We start from the raw sequence: 17,966 nt of genomic DNA, 5'->3' as shown, positions 1-17,966 counted from the left end.
CTCACCTATGAGAAAATGAAAATAGCCTGCGGGGTGGGACAAGGCAAGCATATCTTAAATATGATTGGTTGAAGTGGCTGCCACTCATAAAACGAGCCTTGGCGCCCAGCCCCTTTCACTTCCAGCAGGCCTTGCGCGCGGGAACATGGCGGCGTCCAGGTGGATCTCTTGAGGGGGACCCAGTTGGTATGGCGTTGGCGTCGGGGCCCGCAAGGCGGGCACTGGTTCGCCCAGGGCGGCTCGGTCTTGGGGCCTGTGGGGCTCCGAGACGCGGAGCGTACGAGTGGGGCGTGCGCTCCACGCGGAAACCCGAGCCTCGTCCCCTGGACAGGGTGTACGAGATCCCTGGACTGGAGCCCATCACGTACGCGGGGAAGATGCACTTCATGCCAGGGCTGGCGCGGCCGGTGTTCCCGCCCTGGGACCCCGGTTGGACGCACCCAAAGTTCCGCCGCCCGATCCCGGTTCATGAGCAGCCGCTGTACAAGGATCAGGCCTGCTACGTCTTCCACCAGCGTTGCCGCCTCCTCGAGGGTGAGGCCCTAGGACGGGCAGGAGGGGACCTCGTTCCTCCGCCCAGCACTGACCCCAGTCCTCCATGGCCTTGAAACTTTGTGGGTCTTGGTTTCTTCGTCTGCGAAGTGGGTAGTGATTACGTCTTCCGAGGGTTTCAGAATTAAGTGGGATGAGAAGTGCTGTGCTTGTGTGAGGCAGTTTTAGGTTGAGTGGCGACGTGGGAAGACCTGGTTTCTGGCCTAGCCCTGCCTCCATCCAACTCTGTGATTTGGGGCAAGTGGATGAAATTTCTGGAGCCTCCATTGGTTTTGACTAGATGGTCCACATTGACCCTCCCAGCTCTTAACACCCTGGAGATATAACTGTACATTGAATAATTAGATGGAGGAAGTTTATAGTGGACAGAGACAGCAGAAATCATGCTTAATCTCCTGGCCTATGGCCTCATTTCACAGGATTGGCGAATGTGACAGAGAGGGACCTGATTTGCCCACACACGTGCTCTGGGTTAATAGTGAAGCCAGGGCTACCTTTCTGGTTTCCTAGGTCAATGTCCTCTGTCAGAGGTCAGAGCTGAGATGTTTTCAAGGAAGGGTTCTGGACCTAAAAGCCATCTATCTAGCCTATTTCTGCTCCCCTTTCACTAGGAACAGATTAAGATGACTGAGCCAAATGAAACCAGTCTGTGTGTCTAGAGCAGAAATTATTTTAGAGTCCATGGGGGGGGCTTGTTTATTGAGAGTCCCTTTCCCTGTTCTTAACTGTTCTTCCTTAGTCCCCAAGTCACTTTGGGGATAGGGCAGGTTCTGAAAACACAAAATGGTCAAGGTCAGTCAGTGGAAGCAGTATTTGCCAAGGACTGATTAGGAAAGAAAGAGACCTGGCAGGATTTGGGGACTAAACCAAAGAATAAATCCTAGATTTGAAAAACACTTAACTGGCCAGCCTCTTAAGCTGCTCAAACCCATTCCTGAAAGCTGAATTTCCAGCATCTAAACATTCCCATTGCCCTACCAGGGTATCATAATGGACCTCACAAGACTTGGCATCCCCCCCCCCTTTTTTTTTAAATTTAAGTAGGCTCCACACCCAGCATGGTGCTTGAACTCACGACCCTGAGATTAAGAGTCCCGTGCTCTACCAGCTGAGCTAGCCAGGCGCCCCAGCCTTGAATGACCCTGGTATAATTTCCAGGCTTTAGGGTGGACAGACTCCACCATCACTTACAGGGTATGTGACTTGAAACAAATTCTTTAGTCTCTGAATTTCATCCTCAATTGCATAAAATCCCATCCGATTTGTAGATAAAGTTCCTGGCACAGGGTAGTTGGTGGTGCTCAGTAAATGGCAGCTCTAATGATTACATATTATTCATATACTAGTGAGCCACAAAATCTCAATTTTTTTAATCCACTGTCAAATTTAAGGAATAATGACGATGTCAGAACTAAAATTCAGGTTATCTGACTCCAGTCCAGGGTTTTTCCTGCTGCACCATAAAATCCGGAAGTTACATTTCTAAATGTTTGTATTTCTTTTTTTTTTTTTTTTAAAGATTTTATTTATTTATTCGACAGGATAGAGACAGCCAGCGAGAGAGGGAACACAAGCAGGGGGAGTGGGAGAGGAAGAAGCAGGCTCATAGCAGAGGAGCCTGATGTGGGGCTCGATCCCATAACGCTGGGATCACGCCCTGAGCCGAAGGCAGACGCCTAACCGCTGTGCCACCCAGGCGCCCCAAAATGTTTGTATTTCTCATGTCCTACAAGCCTCAAAGTGAAACGTCTGATTGCCCTCATAGCATTTCATTTATTAGCACCAAGGAAATTGAGAGTGTCTCCCCCAAAGTATCCTAGCCTCTGTTTAATCCTAGGCATAGCTTTACCAATGAAGATAGGTCTCAAACAGTGGTGTTTGCCCTGCTGAGAGTAGCCTGCTAACCAAAGCAGTCACCAGCCCGCTGTTAATTTGTGACTACAGTCATGGACAAGAACGTAGTATTACCTTTGTCCTGAGGGCAGGGGACTGGTATGTGGGTTTGGTGCAGAATTTAGGTTCCTGGGGTGAGGCTGGTTTTTCCCTCAGGGAAGCCAGATTTGGGGAAGGTGAAGCAAGGGACTTCTGCTTGGCGTCACACCCATCCCACTGACAGTAGCTTCATTCCTTAATGTTTAAAAATGAAGCAATCTGAATCCAATCTAATTTTGTTTATTTATATTCCATCTTTTCCCCAAAAATATTTCAGGCATCTCACAGAAATTTTACAGCACAGCCAAATTAAATTAAAAACATAGAGGTGAGGGAATCTACACAAAGGCGAAATAAAGCAGTGAGGTGAATACAAAAAATCCATTTTGTGAGGTTCCGCTTGCTAAATGGGACCCCCAGACTTGGCTCTCAGCCAAGTAGAGAGCCGGGGTCAGCTGACCAGGCCAGTTGCCTGTTTCTGTAAATAGTTTTAGAACACAGCCACACCCACTTGTTTACTTGTAGTCCCTGGCTGCTTTCATTGCTGCCGTGGCAGAGATGAGTAGTAGTGACAGAATGTATGGCTCAGAAGCTGAAAATATTTATTACCTGGCCCTTTAAGGTTTGTTGACCCCTGGTATAGGGAAGAGCATTTTCAGTTACGTAGCTCACCGTGTCCATAAGACAAAAGCGTACTACCCCAGGAAAAGCCCAGCCTTGTGGTACCAAGGCCACGGAGGATCCTGTGTGATAAATAGAACATGTGATCCTTTGACGAATACAGCAGTACATTTCACAGGACTTCTGCATACAAAAATCTGCTTAAAGATAGCTCAGTATAGAAGCTCAGGGTTGGGTGAGATATGAAAGTTTATCTGTTTAAGTGCTCCCAAACTCGGGGCCCCTCGAAGCCCCTCACGTTATTCATGATTCATAAGTTATTTCAGTAAGTTACTCTCAAAAGCTGTTTTCTCTTGATACAGCAGTATGGGCTCAATCCTTGGCCCACACCTAATGGGTCTGTTTGGTAAACATGGGCTTTTACAGTCAGGGACTGGGATGTGGGTTAATAAACGGATCTAGGATTTGAAATGCCGGCATCCATTGATCTAGTCCTCTAGTCTGGAGTCTGTCTGAATCTTGCAGGCAACAGATGGACCCTTTGCCCCAAGATTCAGCCTTACGATCCCAGCCGTCTTCGCTGCTGTTTGAATCCCTCCGGTGCAGGCGCTCACTACCTCGGCCAGCTGCTGGCCATCCTCAGGTCGACAGCCATTCCTGCAGTCGAGTTGAAATCTGGCTGTCCTAGCGTCCACTCTTATTTTGGTTCTGACTCCTCAGATGTCACAGCACAAATCCTGTCTCTCTCAAAGCAGGCCTTTCCCCAAGATGCTGTTGGCAGGCTTAAGCAACTCTTACTGAATTGTCTTTTTTTTTGGTTTGTTTTTGGTTTTTGTGATTGATTACCCCAAAGGTGTGAAGCAGGCCCTCTGGCTTACCAAGGCCAAGTTAATAGAAGGCCTTCCTGAGAAAGTGCTGAGCCTTGTTGCTGATCCAAAGAACTGCTTGGAGAACCAAGACGAACGTCTTCTGAACGTGATCTCTCATGCCCGTCTCTGGCACTCCACTGAAGACACCCCCAAGAGAGAGGCCTACTGGTACGTTTCCCCCAAGTCAGTAACATTTCTAGTCCATGGATCTTAGAGTCAGCCTTTTGCTTTACATGTCCAAATCTCTTCTTTCCTCCAAGCCCAGTCATTGTGGACAGTCTGATACAGCTGTGTAGATCCCAGATTCTCAAGCATCCCTCTCTGGCCAGGCGGATCTATGCCAAAAACTACACGTTATCCACCGCCTGGAATCGAGGTAGGTTATCCTGGTCTGTTTTTTATCTTTTTACTCTTAGCCCCACTACCAGCTCACCACCACCATGTCCATACCTGTGCTCATTTCCATCCTTCACAGACCACTTTTGTAGGCTCAGACACATCCTCCTATCATTAGCCACAGACCAGTCTTTTTTTTTTTTTTTTTTTTTAAGGGTGAGGCGGGAGGGGCAAAGGGAGAGGGAAAGAGAGAATCTTAAGCGGGCTCCATACCTAGCGCGGAGCTCGACATGGGGCTTAATCTCACAACCCTGACATGACCTGAGCTGAAATCAAGACTAGGACACTTAACCAACTGAGCCCCAGGTGCTCCTCGGTCCTTTTTGTTTTTAATCACTTCTTCCCATAACTTAATTCAGCTGTATTGAGTGCCCACGAGAGCCTAAATGTTGAAGGTAAGAAGTAATAGAGTGCAGGCAGTCTCTGCCTTCACAAAGCTCATACTCGATTATAAGAGCCTTCTTACCCCATTCATGCTTTTCTCCTTTTCCAAATCCATTTTCCACGTAGCTGCTAGAGTGATTTTTCTAAAGTGCACTTCCCTCCCCTGTTTCAGATCCTTCACTGCCTCCCAGGAACTTAAACCATTTATCATCGGATCCAACCCATTGATTTGGCCACCAGCTGGTCTTTCTGGTCTTCTCTCCTTCTTACTACCCCCACCCCCACCGTACCCCCCAGGCCAAATTTACACTTTAGCCACTTGCAGCTTTTTGGCATCAAGCTTTTATACCTTTTGCACTGTGCTGTGCGCTCTGTCTGGAATGCTTTTTTCTACTTTCTTCATTCGGCTAAATTCTGCTTGTCTGCAGGGCTCGGCTCCAGCCCCCTTCCTGTGTGAACGCAGACATTAGCTAGTGCACTTCTGGGCTCCTAATGCCCACCGTGCCTATTTTTATTAGAGCACATGTTGTACTGTATCGGAATTTTCTAATATCTTCTCTGTCTGCCCCGCTAAACTAAACTCCTGACAGCCGGGACCGTGTCTCACTCATTTTTGTGCTTGGCGCCTAACAGTTCATGGCACGTGAGGAGTGCTGACTGAGGGACGGGTGGGTGATTACCACCCTGAGGGGTTTCCAGCAGGATGTTCCACGCACACCAGTGTTCTGACTGCCGGAATCCTGGAGCAGGGAAACCGGCTGTGGAATGATTTGGGATTTTCAGGGCATCTGCTTGGTCAGGTTTCTCCAGCTTGCCCCTTTTGAGTATGGACTTCCTGGCAAGGAGTCAGCTCTGCAGAGGTAATGGCACCACTAAGGAAATTAGTGAACCTCATTAATAGAGTAGTACTTGTTGGCCCATCATCAACTATTCCCTCTAATTAAACTGCCCCATTTGGAGCTGTCACTGGAGGAGGGATGTGGAGGGAATTGAATTGGAAACCACACTAGAGTGGTCTGTGGGGAAAATGTAAAACCCAAGGTTAGGAGAGGTCCAGGCACATTTATCTTCCTTGCAGATTATATGTGAGGAAACAGGAAATACTTTAGAAAACTATTCTCGAGGTGTGGGTATAACGTATTTTAACAAGCGGCTCAGAGTTTATCCATCCGCAGATGGAGTATCGCTGCTTTGCACACCCAGTGAGGGAGACCACATGCTAATTGTGTGACCGTGCTGCTGACCAAACCAGCTTTTACATGTAGAAGACCGTCACCCTTGATCCGTTACCATCGCGTTGTGACTTGACGATTTCTAAACACCCAAAGCACCTTCAGAGGAAGATTTGCCTCCATGGAGAATCTTCAGGAGGCCATTCACAGGGAGCCTTTCAGGCACATTGTGCCTGGTGGCATGCAGCCTCCTGGGGGGACCTCTGTGAGGGGCATGTGCGCACGCTCACAGTGGCAGCTTTGCTGATGTGTCGGGCGTGAGTGTGTTTCCGCATAACTTAGGTCTGTGTAGCAAGTACGCTGGTCTGTCTTAGGTGAGGCTTTCTGACTGGCCTGATTTTCCCTCAGTGTCGGTTGTTGAGGACAACTTGGCCCCTTTCCTGAGTTTAAGAGCCTTTCTCCTTAGCCTCTAGTCTCCTGCCTCCCTCCCTCCATCCCCCCTTCCTTCCCCACCACATTCTGCTCTAGTCCCCTGGGTTTGTCTCCCTAGACCCTGCGGCGGGGGAGCACACCTCCGTGCCTTTGCACACGTTCCCCCTCCTGAACTAAAATGTTTTTGCTTCCCTTTTCTTGCCTGGGCAAACTGTTAACCAACCAAGGGTAGTTTTGCCCCCTAAGGGAGATTTGGCAAGGTCTGGAGACATTTTTGATTGTCATGACTTGAACGAGGGGAGTTCTGGCATCTGGTGGGTAGGGGCAGGGATGCGGCCAACCTCTGCAGTACACAGGACAGTTTCCCTCACCAAAGAATTATCCAGTCCAAAATGAGAATAGTGCCAAAGTTAAGAAACTCTGCTCTTATCCATCCTTCAGAAACTAGTTTGAAGGCACACCACTTTCAGGAAGCTTTCCAGGCCTCCCAGAGGAGGTCAGTTTTCCCCACCTCTGCTGTCTCTGAGTATGGTTCATACTTTCTATGCACTTACTACCTAGGAAGCTTCTTGAGAACAAAGGGTAACTCTTACTCATTTCTGGGTCCCCAGCATAGAGCAGGTGCTTGGGAAGCTCTGTGGGGGGCAGCTCTGAACCCACAGAGACTGCCAGGCAGCCTCAGGACTCATTGGCAAGGGAACACAGGAAGAAGAGCGCATTGGTTGGTCCCTTTCTCAACATCTCGACCAAAGTTTTGTTTTCTGTGAGCAGGCTGGTCAGCTAGGAAAGCAGTAAGACTTGAGCATGGCAGGATGAAGGCTCGGCTTGGCTGAGCTGAGGTAAGGCTTTAGACCAGGGTAGACTAATCATCTTTCTCCCCTTTTAGGGTCTTTTCTCCTTCAGGTCCATGGTTCCAGTGGAGCCCGACTGAACACCAAGGATCCGTTGCCCGCCATCGCCTCCAGAGAGGAGGTCGAAGCTACTAAGAGTCATGTTCTTGAGACCTTCTATCCCATATCTCCCACTATTGATCTTCAGGAATGCAACGTTTATGATGTGGAAGACAACACAGGTAAGTGGCACAGCCAGGCTGCGTGAAGATGAGGGACGCGCTTTTTCTGAAGGGAAGGAGTATATCGAATACTTACTGAGCGTGTGCTCTGCACGTCACACGCGTTTTCTCCTTAGAGCCATGTAGCAGCCTAGCCCCACTTTGCTTTTGACCCCCGAGAGGTAACTCTGCTACATCACAGTTGTCACGGGTGCCTGAGGGGCTCTGGGCCGGGTGCCAAGTGTTTCCTTTATTCACAGGTCCCTTGAAAGACACCCCTCTTTCTGTGCACCCTGTAAACACTGGCCAACCTCCTGCTAGGACTGAGGAAGCCCCACAGGCCTTGAATGGGGCTATTATCTAAACTCCATCGAATAAGGCACCACCATCTCCCCGGCTGCCACGACAGAAAGTAGAGCATCACGGGCGCCTGGGTGGCTAGGTCGTTAAGCGTCTGCCTTCGGCCCAGGGCGTGATCCCAGGGTCCTGGGATGAAGCCCCACATCGGGCTTCCTCTTCCTCTCCCACTCCCCCTGCTTGTGTTCCCTCTCTCGCTGTGTCTATCTCTATCAAATAAATGAATAAAGTCTTAAAAAAAAAAAAAAAAGTAAAGAAAGAAATTAGAGCATTGGGCCAGGCAGGCCCACGGCTCCCGCCCTCCAGTCCGCCCCTAGGAGTTGTCCTTCTAACCGCCTCATCTCCACGGCAGCAGCCTCCGGCAGGCCCAGCCGGTTGCCAACCTCCCAGCTAGCTGGCCAACCTTATTGGGCTGTTTTCTCTCGGTCCATCTGGTTCCCGGTTCCAGAGGCACCCTTCTGAAACACGATTCCGTCCCTCCCCTCCACGCCTCCGTGCACACTCCCCAGTGCCTGTCGGGTACAGGTGGAACTCCTGAGGGCCTGCAGGTCTGCTCTCGGACCCCTCTCCAGCCTCACCTTGGTCTGCCTGTAGACCCCCCCGCCCCCGGTAGTCCAGCTGCACATAAACCCTCGTGCCCTCTCTCAGCACAGGCTCTGGCACGTCCTTGTCCCTCTGCCTGGGTTTCATGGCCATCCACCTCGTGTGTCTTCCCCTTAGTACTTCATCTGTCCCAGTTCATCTTCGGAATCACTTCTTCCCAGAAATGCTCTGGGGTCTTCCCTTGTCATCAGGGGCCTTTCCTCTGTCCTTCCCCAGCCCCCAACTCACCCCGCCCGGATCTTCACATGTCCCTCCGTGTATTCCCCTCCAGACCGAACCCCTCAAAGGCAGTGACGGGCTGCGCTTGGCCTCTGCTCCTGGCCCGTCTGTCCTTGGCGCCCGTGTCAGGCTGGACGCACGGGGAGTGCTGAGCAGCAGAAGTGAAGCCAGAGGCCCACGGGAGGGTGTCTTTCAAGTAGTGCTTGCCTCTGGGATTTTCAGAGCCCATGTCTCCCCAGCTCCTTCCTCCTTGCCACCCACTTTCACTACTCCAGGTGACTCATTCTGGAAGCTGCCAGCCTACCAAGGGTTTCCTCCTAGCCGTGCAGGGGTTGAGAACGATGGCACGGCGGGGTTGTGGCTGGGATGAGCTGGGGCTCAGCTCTGACCCTCAGTGCCGATCACTTGTGAGGGATGAGGCAGGTCATTTATTGCTAATAATAAAGTATGGGATTTTGCAAATGATTGGCTTTGAAAAAAATAATTACTGTAGTTTTCAGGTTTCCTTCTAACATCACTGTTGCCTCTGTGCTTGAATGAGCGAGAAAGGGGTGGAGTTAGAGCTAGCACGCCAGAATCACCCGGCACAGGTTGACAACATTTTCAGTAAGAGCCAAATAGTAAATATTTCAGGTTTGCAGGCCACATGTGGGCTCTGGGACAGCTACTCCGTAGACATTGTGTAAGTGACGGGCATGGCTGTGCTCCAGTCAAACCTTTATAAAACAGGCGGGGGGAGGGGCGATGCGGCTGGCAGGCTGGTTTGCCGTCCCCCGAGCCATAGTGACAACATCTGCCTTTACGGAGTCTCTGTGGTGCCTGGCACTGAGCCAAGGTGAGGTGACTTTCCAGAGGCTTTGGGACAGGCTGATAATCCTTTCCGTTCCTCCACATGATTATGTATCTTGCAGGATTCCAGGAGGGTTATCCTTACCCCTATCCCCACACCCTGTATCTCCTGGAGACAGCCAATTTACGACCACACCGCTTTCAACCAGACCAGCTGCGGGCCAAGATGATCCTGTTTGCCTTTGGCAATGCCCTGGCTCAGGCCCGGCGCCTCTACGGGGTATGTATGTGGAGACCACCGGGCTGCTTTGCGTGGTGTTGGCCTCCTGCCTTACGCTGGTCAAAGAAAGAAGGGAGGTAACGGGGAGTCCTTGCTCGACTGAGGAGTTCTGGGGACAGGTACTTCCACTCACCCTACGGAGGTAAACTAACGTCTGCTGGGGGCCTCCTGTGCGCCCGCCTGTCTTTTACGTAAGACACCTCATTTAGTCATCAGAATAGCCCACAGGGTTTCTTTATCATCCCCATTTTCCAGCTATGTCCCTGAACCGCAGGAAGGCTAAGCAGCTTGTCCAGCATGACATGGCAGCGACTGGGGGAGAGAGAGTCAGAACTAGGTGTGCCCGGCTCCCAAGGCTTTAGTTGTCCGTGCTCTGGGACACCCCCTCGGTTCCGTGAGAGCAGAACCGGAGCACGAGGCTGCGTGGGCAGGAGGGGGTGAAGCAGGAGCGAGGATGCGGACCTGTCCGCCCAGTCAGGATGGCTTCGGGGACTAAGATACCACTTGGTGACGGCGCCTTGATTCTGAGAGAGGTCTCAAGGACCTGGATGGGGTAGGATGCAGGCTGGGTGGTGGTCCCACAGAGCTATCCGCAAAATGGGGGAAAGCCTGGCCTGGGAGCAAAGGCCTCCAGGGAGGGAGTAGGGAATGGCAGTATGGGATTCCCCGAGCAGGCCTGGGACACCGGCTCCCGGGGTGTGTGTGTGTGTGTGTGTGTGTGTGTGTGTGTGTTGGCGGAGTGCTGAGAGCTGCCGGCTCCCAGGTCTGAGGCCCTCGCGATGTTGTTGCCGCTGTTGCCCATCCTGCGTGGTCTAGGAGCTAGGTGGGGCTGGAGAGGTGTGGCTGGGTGAACGAGATGGGGGTGGAGTGGACCTTGCCTGTCTTGAGCGTTGGCTACATGCCAGACAGTTAGGGCTCCTCATATCAGCGCTTCTCGAAGTATGGTCCTGGGTTAGCGGCATGAGCGTCTGCCTGGAGCTTGGGGGAGTACAGATTCTACCGCATCAGAAACTGGGGGTGGCGCCCAGGGAACCAGTGTTGTCAGAACCCCTGCAGGCGATGCTGCTATCAGCTCGGGGTTCAAAACCACAACACTATGGGGCGCCTGGGTGGCACAGCGGTTGAGCGTCTGCCTTCGGCTCAGGGCGTGATCCTGGTGTTGTGGGATCAAGCCCCACATCGGGCTCCTCTGCTATGAGCCTGCTTCTCCCACTCCCCCTGCTTGTGTTCCCTCTCTCGCTGGCTGTCTCTATCTCTGTCGAATAAATGAATGAAATCTTTAAAAAAAAAAAAAAAAACCACAACACTAAGATTTGAGAACCACTGCGTTGCTCAGTCCTTGTAGCAACCCTCTGGGGCAGATGCTCCTAGCCTCGTTTTACAGCTGAAGACACTGAGGCTCAGGGAGGCTCTGTACCTTTCCCGGTGTCACACGGCCAAGAGATTGGCAGCTCTTACATCTTCATGTGACCTTCTTGTGTCTTCAGGTCCTTGGAGGTGAGCTTTGTTCCCATTCTTTGACTACATACTCATGAAGGCCTTGGAACATTAGGTGCCTTGCCCAAGATCCCACAGCTTTTACGTGGGGGAGCGAGCACGGAGCCCTGATCCCTCTAGCTTCAAAAGACGTGCTGCCTCTCAACTCTGGGGCAGGAGAAAGCAGCAGACGTGGTCACATGCCAGGGACCGTCTGCAGCCTCCTCGTAGCTTCGGTGCCAGCCGTTGCCAGCAGAGCGTGGGTAGCGACGCTGCCGCTAATTGCCACCCAGTTGAGTAGGAGGGGAGACCTCCCCCGCCCCTCCAGGTACAGATTATTCCTGGGGATGTGAAGTTGAGCAATTACGGGAAGAGCTTCCATGTAGAAGGTGAAATCGCTGAGAAATTTACGTACTACCTGCAGTTTTATTGATCTGTAGAGGGAGATAAGAGTCAACACAGAATTCTCAGCTAACACTTAGAGGTACTTTTCTTTTTATTTATTTCTCATGCAGCTAAGAACAGGTATTTCCAAGGCCAGCCGTCCCGGCGTGGCCCACACCGAGGTCTGACATTAACTCTTCCTAATGTCACGTTCAGCTCTGGAGGGGTGAACGTAGGCAGCATTTTTGGATCAAGGATGGTCTGCTTCACGGGGCCTGCCTACTGGATCTGCCTACTGGGTGCTATCACCCAGCTGGACTGTTGCGAAGCCTGGCGGGGGGGGCGGCGAACATGTCATTTCTCATCCACCCTGGGAAGCTCCTGGGAGCGAAAGGGGGTACTCCTGTCGGATACTGCGGGACGCTAGGGGTTTCAGTGATTTCCTGGCGTGGGGTCTGATGCTGGCTCACGTCTCATGGGCAGCCTTGGACAAATTATACTACCTCTCCGCGCCTCAGTTTCCCCATCCGTGAAGTGGGAATAGATGCTGGATTCGTGAGATGACCGGTGACTGTAGCGCCGGCGGCGCGACTTGAGAGCGTCGGCACGTGCGCCGCGGGGTGAAGGCCGCTGCTGACACGGTGGTGTGGCCGCCCTGGCGAACTGCCGCCTTCTCGGAGCCGCCCCGGGAGCGCGAAGCCCAGGTCCGGAGACAGCGGCAGGGCCGGGCGCCGCAGGGCGCCAGCCCCTTCGGAGCGAGGCAGGCTGGAAGCTGAGCAGACCGGGGCGCCGGCCGGGGGCGTCCCGGGGCCACACAGCTGCGTGACGTCACACACGCGTAGCCTTGCTCAGTCTCGGTTTCCTCGTCTGTCAGGTAGGGTGAGAACAGAGTGAGCTTATATAGTCACTGACCCTCCCGCTTTGCTGGAGGCGAGGTCACCGTTGCCGCGGGTTTGCGGGGTTCCCCGGCGCGCTCTGCCGTCGGCTGCCGGTACTCTGCGCCGGCCGGCTTCGCCCGCGGCGGGGTTACTGCTGTCCTGTGCTCGTTAACCAGGAGGCGCGGGCCCGGCGGAGCCAGGCGGGGGAGGGAGGCCGGCCTCGCCTGGTCGGTGCCCTGAGCTCCTGCTTCCGTCGCCGCGCCGTGAGAGCCTTGAATGGGAGCAGGCATCCGTAGTAGGGGCCGGGGCGAGAAGCTGCGTGTCCTGCGCCGCTCTGCACCCCACCGTTTCTGGTTCGGTTTACTTGTCCCTTTTCCTCTCAGAACGACACTAAGGTTTTGGAGCAGCCGGTAGTCGTGCAGAGCGTGGGCACCGACGGACGCGTCTTCCAGTTCCTGGTGCTGCAGCTGAACACCACGGAGCTGGCCTCCGACGAGGGCGTCAAGAATCTGGTCTGGGTGGACTCCGACCAGCTCCTCTATCAGCATTTTTGGTGTCGCCCAGTGATCAAAAAGAAGGTGGTTGTGGTAAGTCCAGCCGTCCGCAGCCTGGTGATGGGACCACAGCCAGGACTCCAGGTGCCCAGAGGGAGCCCGGGGTGGAGTTGAAGGGGTGCTCACAAGTGGACCCCGGCTTTAGGGACTTCCTGCCCAGGGTCTCTAGCTGGAGGGCTCCGTCCACCCTGCCTGTCGCCTAGAACGGCGCCTTCCACCCTGCGCCCTGCCTGGCCCCCCGCTTCCCTGGGCCCCCGCCGCGGCCAGCTCCTCACCACACCCCGCGTGCCCTGCCACCGGTAGCCTGGGCCTTCGTAGGTGCTGCTGCTGTTGTATAGGAGGCTTTTTCCTTCTCCCCCCGCCCTCCATTTCTCCTTGTCTGGCTGTCCTCTCCTTGTCCTTCCGGGTTTAGCATAAGAACCCACCGTCCCGCTGCTGGCCTCACTGCAGTGCCTTGGACGGGTCCCCATAGCCCCTGTGTTCCCCCATCGCAGCACAGTCCTGCCGTTTCCAGGTTTTTCTCCTCCACCAAACCGAGCTCCAAGCTCCTTGGAGGTAGGGCCCGTGGATGAGACCTTCATTCATTTCTTCACGCGGACGTGGGGACTCTTCCCGGGCCTTGCCCCTGTCGCGCCGCGGTGCTCCCCTGGCAGAGTCCCCGCCTGCTGTCTGTGCAGCGGGCAGTTGACCATGTGTGAATTCATAACGTGCGGTCAGGCAGTGATACACTCCGGAGGACGAGGCGGCGAGGGGGCTGCTGGGTCTGCGGCTAGCTGTGTCCTGGGTCCCGCACGGGCCTGAGCAGATGTGCTGCAGGGAGCTGGCGCTGGGCCTTTGAACAGAGTCGGTGTGGCAGCTGCCTAGTTCTCTGTCCAGCCTCTGTTGGTGCGGTTTCTGCCCTGGAAACGTCTCCTGGTCTGGGCCCTTCTCTTTGGCCCCAGACACCGTTGTGTGTCACCTGCAGCCGCACCGGCTACCTCTGCGCTCTCTGCTCTTATCCTGCCCTCCTTCTCCCCTACACGTCTCTGGGTTCTCCCTTCTAGAACACTGACTTAGTGGCAGACACATCCCGGCTGGTCAGCTGGCTCCTCTGTGCCTCTCCAGTTGGGCTCCTGCCCCCAGCCCCAGCCCCGGCGCGGGGCTCCAGCCTCGCCCTTCTACTTCTGCCTCTGCCCGGGCGCATAGACTCGTCTCTCAGACGCCGCTGCCTTTTCTTTCTCTTTCTGGTCCATTCTGCTTGCCCTCTAAGACCCATTCATACGTATGGGAGAACGTGTGTGAGCCATCTTCTCCCCTGCTTTCTGAGCCTCTTTTCCCTACGTCTGCTGTGAGGCCCGTCAGCTTTCATCATCACGGTTGGAACATCTGGCTGTAAGCTCCTCGAGGGCAGAGCCAGAGTCAAGCCACTGTCGGGTTTCTAGCACGGGGCACAGGCCCAGTGCAGAGCGAAGGGGCCTGCTCAGCGGGGCCTGCTCAGCGTGTGTGGAGTGAGGGATTATCGTCCCTGGGAATGAAAGGGGAGGGCAACAGACCATTGGTTCATGGCTGTGGTTGAGGGGGGAGGGAGAGGGGATGAGGGTGGTGCGAGCACATGGTCTGGCGAAAGTGCTGGGGTGCTTCATGTCCTCCGGCCTAGCCCCTCGGGCACCTCTTCTCTGGTGCCCCTCTTTGGTCCATGAGAGGAGAAGACAGTGAGGATCCAGGCATTTAGGAGTTACATAAAACCAGCCTTTTCTTTGCTGCCATTAAACCTAGTAGCAGGATCTTAATGGGCTGTGTTCTTTCCAGGAACCTGTTGGGCCGACTGGTTTCCAGCCAGAGACATTCAGGAAGTTTTTAGCTCTGTATTTGCACGGCGCCGTGTGAGCCCAGGACCATTCTGAGGTCTGAAGTCCCCTGGCCCCCTCCCGCAGAAGAGCCTGTATCCAGGGCTGCACTGGGCCTGCCCGGAGCGTCCGTGCGCGTCTGGCCCGCGGTCTAGCTGCCAATAAAGAGCCTTGTGCTGACTGGGGCCTGGGTCTAGTGCGGGGCCGTCAGGAGGGGCGTGGGGAGCCGGCCTCCGTGCGGGTGCAGGCCCTGGAGCCTGACCTGCCCCGCCTCGAGCCCAGCTCTGCCACTCCCCACCCTGCCTTTAGATAAGAATCTTCGGTTCTTTAAGTTTCACCTTCTTCACCTGAAACTTGAGGGTGACGTAACCGTTTGGAAGACAGACTGTTGGTGATGCGTGTGGAGCGTCGGCTGCAGGATGGGTGCTCTGTGATGCTCGCTGGGGTCTCATGGAACTCTGAATCGCAGGCACATCTCATAATGACTGCATGAACTCTGAGTATAGAACGTTCATCGTAGCTTTCTCCCTAGCATCCGGGTGAATAGACCACGTGCGTCCCTGGTTCGGCTGGCCTCTCTCTGTTCACATCACATCCAAGTCCTGCTCTGGGCCCAGCACCTTAGACACAGCACCCTCTTTAAGCCTCATGTGTCATTTCCACATTCAGGAAAGTGGTTGAACGCCCGTGTGCCGAGCACTGGCCTGGGCCCTCAAGATAAGGCACGTCAGGTAGTATAAGGTGCCCCAGGTCACACAGCGGTGGTATAGGTCAGCTTCCTCGGAAAACACTCGGAGACGTGCAGGCGAGTTTGGGGAGGACCTCGAGGACCAGCCCCTGTGGGCAGCGCGGGGGCAGTGCCGGCCAGAGCGCCCGAGCTCAGTGGGTTTGCACCTCGGCCGGCGCCAGCTCTGCGGGTGCTCCGCGGCTGCGCTGCTGTGCCCAGGGGTGCGGAGCTGAGCCTTTCCGCAGACCCCGCTGGCCTGCACACGGTTGCTCAGAGCAGGAGAGACCGGAGGTTAGGTGGGTGGAGGGCAACTCCCAGAGGGACTTGGCTGAGCGCAGTTAGCCAGGGAAGCAGTTAGGCCACCCCTGCTGGAGGGCCTCCGAGGAGAGATCTGGGAGCAGCCTTAGAGCCACTAGAGCTTGTGAATGGCCGAGTGGCGCTCTGGCCCTGTGTGTCCGGCTCCCAGGCTCGTCCTCCAGCCACTTTGCAACTTACCTTTTAGGCTTGGGACGGTGGAGGCTTGAAACCAGGCTGGGCTGGCAGAAACCCTTGGAGACCAGTGGAAGCGGGAGGGGGCGGGGGAGGGCAAAGCCAGCCACTGGAGCCTGTGGGAGGGAGGCTGTGAGTCCCGCGACCACGCCAGACAACCCCAGCCCACCACCAGCAGGTGCCCTTGCAGTTCAGGGACAGCCCTGGGAGTGGCCAGTGTTGCAGGTTGGGCCTGGGCGGCACGCTGAGGGAGGACAGCCCTTGTGGCTGGCCTCGATGTGGCCCCCGTGGATCTCAGAGCTGAGCCCTGGGTGCCCGCTGCACTCCAGGCCAGCGCCACTGATCTGCAAGCTGAGGCCGCCAGGAGTGCCGGTTTCTACCTTCCGCCTACAGATGGGGGAACTGAGGCAGAGACCAGGTGGTGTAGTGTGAAGAGCTGGAAATCTCATGTGATGACTGCTGCCTTTTCCATAGAGAGGTGTCCAGTTCCCCCAAATCCTACTTGCGTGCCTAGCTCTGCCTGCTGCCTGCCGCCGGAGTGGGCTTGCTGCCCGGGGTGCCGAGTCCAGCCCCTCGACAGCAGCACAGCCCCTTCTAGCTCTCTGTCCCCACCCCCTCCAACACACAGCTCATGGGTCTCCTCAACCCCAGCCAGACCAGGATGGAACCTGAGGCTAGGTCAGGACTGGGGACTACAGACGTCCTCTAGACACACGCAGCAAAACCTGCCGTGTGCCCGGCCTCGTGCCGGGAGCAGAGCGACAGAACGAGCCCCGCTCTCTCCTCCAGGAGCTCTGTTTGCCAAAGCAGGAGGCTGTGAAGGCCACCTTCCCCCTGCCTGAGCACCTGCCCCCAGGGGACAGTACACGGGGGTGACTACCCAACAAACGTCCAGGTCCTCGGTGAATAACTGAGCACCTGCTGGGTGGTTCTGGGGACAAGGAATACTCGGGTGTCCCCAGCTTTGAGGAACGCCCTGCCTGAGGGGGTTGCTGGGGTGCGGGGGCGCTCGGTGTTCTTACCCTGCAAACAGAGGTGGGGGAGACGGTGAGGCGCGAGGCAGGATCCCCTTCAGCCCAGCACCGCCACACGTAGGGCTCCCGCCCGCCTGGAGAGCAGAGGCAGCAGCGTGGGGCCCGCAGCAGAGGCTCCGTGCCGGCAGAGGTTCCGTGCTCGTGGAACAAAACCCTTCAGAGCTGTGAGTGCGGGTCAGTCCCAGACTGAGTGCCGGCTGCCCAGTCGTGCAGAGGTGTCTGGAGGAAGAGCCCAGAAACCTTGTTCAAGAGGAGGGAAGGGCAAGATGCGAGTTTCTGGGTCCTCCCAGCTACTCCTGTCACTACCTTTCAGACTCCCCCTCCCAAGCAGGAGTGCCCGAACACTAACAGCTACCACGCTGCTCCTGTGGGTACAAGGTGCCCTTCTGAACCCCACAAACACCCTGAGGGAGGTAAGCCATCGTCCCCGTTTATAGACGAGGAAACAGGACACGGTGGGAACTAATGCCCATGGCCACACAGGTAAGTAGAGGCAGAGACAGGATCTGAAACTGGCAATTTGCATCTGGAAGGGTCAGACCTTGTAAAGGTGTACTGAGCCCACATTTGGCTCCCACAGTTTCCTTCCCCTCCTGCGGGCCCAGGGCACGGTCCCAGGAGCTCTAGGGAAGCAGAAAGTGCGACTTTTTCAACGTTCAAACCCGCACACCCCACTGCTTCCCTCGCCCCAGCTCCACTTGCGTGGACGGTGGCTGGGACTGGGTCTCCGCACGTCTGCCCAGCCCCACCCAGCCACCTTCCAGAACGCCAGAGGCTACTCTGAAATCCTCCAAGGGCTCCCCCTTGCCTTGGCGGTGAAAACAAGACCAAACTGAAAACAGGAAAATTGGTGTCCCCAGGAGCCCCCAGCCTAGGCCCAGGGAAGGCCTCAGGGCCCCACTGGCCTGTGCGGACTCCGTGGAAGATGGCACCAGGAGCCT

At 55.2% G+C, this 17,966-nt stretch overlaps 1 protein-coding gene across 2 annotated transcripts; it reads left to right on the top strand.

The window, feature by feature from the left end:
* The first annotated feature begins 116 nt into the window (after positions 1-116).
* On the top strand, positions 117-15,341 carry MRPL37 (mitochondrial ribosomal protein L37). Of its 2 annotated transcripts, XM_026498032.4 has the most exons (7): positions 117-534; positions 3,959-4,142; positions 4,235-4,350; positions 7,245-7,430; positions 9,500-9,657; positions 12,779-12,982; positions 14,738-15,341. In XM_026498032.4, the coding sequence occupies exons 1-7, from the start codon at positions 189-191 to the stop codon at positions 14,813-14,815; spliced, it is 1,272 nt and encodes a 423-aa protein (XP_026353817.2). In that variant the 5' UTR covers positions 117-188; the 3' UTR covers positions 14,816-15,341. The 2 variants fall into 2 exon arrangements, with proteins under 2 accessions (XP_026353817.2, XP_057166623.1); XM_057310640.1 differs by lacking the exon at positions 14,738-15,341 and having other exon boundaries at positions 12,779-14,715.
* Positions 15,342-17,966: the final 2,625 nt, after the last annotated feature.

Source organism: Ursus arctos, unplaced genomic scaffold (assembly GCF_023065955.2).
Source record: "Ursus arctos isolate Adak ecotype North America unplaced genomic scaffold, UrsArc2.0 scaffold_12, whole genome shotgun sequence".
NCBI lineage: Eukaryota > Metazoa > Chordata > Mammalia > Carnivora > Ursidae > Ursus > Ursus arctos.
This window is presented reverse-complemented; position numbering and strand designations above follow the sequence as displayed.